The sequence below is a fragment of the Fusarium pseudograminearum genome, chromosome 3 (assembly GCF_000303195.2).
Source record: "Fusarium pseudograminearum CS3096 chromosome 3, whole genome shotgun sequence".
NCBI classification, from domain to species: domain Eukaryota; kingdom Fungi; phylum Ascomycota; class Sordariomycetes; order Hypocreales; family Nectriaceae; genus Fusarium; species Fusarium pseudograminearum.
In genome coordinates, this window is record NC_031953.1 from 125,704 (window position 1) to 128,986 (window position 3,283).

Genomic DNA, 3,283 nt, shown 5'->3' on the forward strand with positions numbered 1-3,283 from the left:
CACTTATCGGTCTTAAAGAGATTTGACATACAACTATTTCGAAGATCTGGCGTCCAAGACGGCACGGCTCTGAAGCAGCCTTCCGTGCCCAGGTTCAAGATTTGAATATCTTTTGTTTGCTCGGAGATGAATAGAGCGAGGCCATAGCATTTTCTCTCAACAACTTTGTTATACGCCGGTTGCAGAGAGTTTGGCAAGGGATCTTGTCACCCGGAAGCGCTGTTTGGCGCGCTTCTGAAATCCGCTACTAGAAGTCGTATAACGGAAGACTGGACTATTCGGTTCGAAAAAAGGAGCTGTCAATCATGTGAACGCTAGCGCGAAAGAGGCTAGGAATAACAGAAACACCCCTGGAAAGACTGTCACTATTCTAGGTTATTATGGAATCTGTTACCAGCTGTTCGGGTCTAGAAGCATTTAGGTTTTTCTTTAATCAACAACTTGCTCATCGTCAAACGACATAATTCTTCTATGGTACTTTTGTATGGACTAATGAAGCCCGGATTAACTAATACCAAATGTTCCCTTGCAAGCTGGATTAATACGAGAGCGCAAACTCAAGTTTGACTAGGTGTTTCCTGTCGAGGGTTAAGCAACATCACTATTGGTATTAATTCATTCAGCAACACACATGCAGAGAATGCGGCAACAGGACATTGATAAAGGCCTCTGCTAATGTCAAGCTCGGTCTGCAAGATGTTGTAATGGAATTCTCTTCTCGAAATTGGTAATGCAAGAACCTTACTTGCAGTTTACTTATCTATAGTTCTTCTTTTCAGTTACACTACTGACTGTATTGTTAAGGTTCGCGATTAATATATTTAACTTTCGGTCTCTCAGTTTACATGATTAGTTAGTCCGTATAGTGACAGATGATGAAGACTGGAATCTTAGGCTATTACACTGCTGCTAAACTGTTACGAGGATAGTAGCTCGGAGTTGATTCGAAACTGGTAAAGGCCATAGATAACTATTTATGAAGAGAGGATAATTGAAACTCTATACATAGACGTTTAGAAATATAAAAACCCATGAGCGACCTCTCAAGACTTGACAGAACATCATTCCAATTGCATCTCTTCCTCCTTTCCCATCTCAACAACAAACCCTTTTTGAAAACTTCCCTTTACCTCTTCAGTCAAGATGAAGTTCACTCTCGCCGCCTTTGCACTGATCAGCCTTGCTGCAGCAAATCCTGTCGCGCCGAGGGGCGGTTTTATCAGCTACGATGGCCTTAAAAGGGATGGCACTCCTTGTTCCCTGAAGAATGAGAGCTGGCAAAACTGCCGTCCTCATGCCTATGCCAATAATTGGTCTCGTGGTTGCAGCCCTATCACCCGTTGCCGTGACGGTTATCCTCCAGGCCCCTAAGCTTTCAAGAGAGCAGGTTCTTTAGTAAGTGTAACCGAAAACTTCCTTCATGCCGACCTATAACTAACCAGTAGTATAGTCAGTACTACATCGTCTTGGTTCAGCAAATGGCTATACTGGATAGGAGTACATGGTATATGGGGGGGTGAACCAGGTTTTACACATCGAAGAAGGGGACGACGAAAAGTAGAGGGCAAGAGAAAAGAGCAGCAGAACAGTGAATGTTGGGCAAATGCTGTTAGCAATTTGTTCTACCTACCGCTTGATGCTAGCGCTTCAGTCACCAGTTAAGCTACTAAAACTGGTAGAAATACATTTTTTTGCTCTCTTGATAGTGATGACGGGATGTCTCTGTGTGAATGTTAAGCGCACACTGCTTTTGCCGAATGACCATATATCCCTTCCCCTTTTATCCAGTGACATTTCTGTTCTGTAGGACATCCTTGTATGCCACTGTAATAGCTTTAACCCTAACAGCGCCATTGGGGGAACTTGGATCGACTTCTCGGCTTGATGATTCTTGTAGATGCAAATAGCATCGACCCATAACCACGTAGTTACCGTATTGACATCAATATGGAATTTGTGGTGCCAATATCCATAGAGAGCATGGTGACGATTTCTCGTGATACTGAATGGCTGCCTATTGAGGAGAACCGCAGCGAGCTTCGCCGTAGACACCACACTTGGGACAAGGCCCAGAGTCTTTGGTTTTTTGGGGTCTTCATAGTGTCAAGTTCGATGCTGATCAAGTCCTCGTCGCCAGAAATAATATGGAGCAAATGTATCTCATATTGTTTAAGGGCCCGACATGGAAAGGGTTCGCACGTAGGTAGGTGCATCGTGCTGTGATGAAGGCATGTTCGGTTGGAATATTTGCGGGTCGAATAATAAACCACAGGGTAAGTATTAAGATTTGCAAAAAAACTTAGTGAGATGCGGATAAGTATACCGTAAGTCTGTATCAGCATCTATCTAGCTGTTTACAGAGTAAAATAGGGTTTATTGTAGAGAGCCATTAAATTAAACATTCCTTCAATCAGCTTCCTCAATGATGCAGACGCGGTCAAACCACCAGCCCAGCGACGTGTCTTTCGTATAGAACCAGGATTTGAATAGAGATTCGGAAAGAAAGTAGCAGCCATTAAAAGTAGGGAAGAAGGCAAATGAGCCACAGTTATCATCGGTAGTGCACGCCTGCTGGCAGCTCATGGCGGTGAAGGAGCCCTGCTGTGGTACTGGGTTACATTTGCTTTCGTTGCAGTCCCCGTAAGCACCACAGATGGGATCGGGCTCGCGATTCTCGATATCGCAACTGTTGTCGTACCAGACAGACTGTGGGGAAGAATCATGATAAAATTCCGAGTCTTGGGAAACGTTCGAGTTGAGAAAGCAGTCTCCTTGGCGGGTGTTGTACATTATAGACTTGCAATTGGCGTCGGCGCGACAAAGATCCTGACATTCGCCGAGATAGAGTGGAGAGCTTCCGGCGATGCGAACCCTGCATCCATCGCTGAGAGGAGAGCAAGTGCCATACTGGCCACAGATAGGAGCTACTGGTGCTGCCGAGGCCGTGGTGGTTGAATCGGATGTGGTCGATGACAGCTCGGGGAACTGAGATGATGTGGTGACGGCAGGGGTAGATTTCTCAGATGCTGTGTATGTTCCCGCGATGGCAGAGGTTTCGGTCGCGATGCTGAGGGTGGCAGAAGAAATTGTACTCAAGGTTGACTGATTCTCGGCAACCAATGAAGATCTTGGTTTGCAAGCACCAGCATTGACATTGTTAACGAGGCAAGCAGCCAAAGCTGTAGCAAGAACCTAAGCTCGCACCATGATGCGAAAATAAGCCAAAGGTCTGCACGTCGGGGAAAGAAGAGACAATAAGGTGAAGAAGAAGAAGAAGAAGAAG

The 3,283-nt window shown here is 45.3% G+C and overlaps 2 protein-coding genes across 2 annotated transcripts, besides 1 other annotated feature; one reads left to right on the top strand and one right to left on the bottom strand.

Annotated features, from left to right (window-relative positions):
- Positions 1-1,294: 1,294 nt before the first annotated feature.
- FPSE_00001 (uncharacterized protein) lies at positions 1,295-1,885 on the top strand (the record flags this gene model as incomplete). Its single annotated transcript, XM_009253121.1, has 3 exons — positions 1,295-1,395; positions 1,451-1,504; positions 1,834-1,885. The coding sequence occupies 3 exons, from the start codon at positions 1,295-1,297 to the stop codon at positions 1,883-1,885; spliced, it is 207 nt and encodes a 68-aa protein (XP_009251396.1).
- A 521-nt stretch (positions 1,886-2,406) lies between these two features.
- FPSE_00002 (uncharacterized protein) lies at positions 2,407-3,179 on the bottom strand (the record flags this gene model as incomplete). Its single annotated transcript, XM_009253122.1, has 1 exon — positions 2,407-3,179. A coding segment is annotated over one exon (773 nt), but the record flags the coding sequence as incomplete, so codon positions are not given.
- An 82-nt stretch (positions 3,180-3,261) lies between these two features.
- Positions 3,262-3,283: a microsatellite.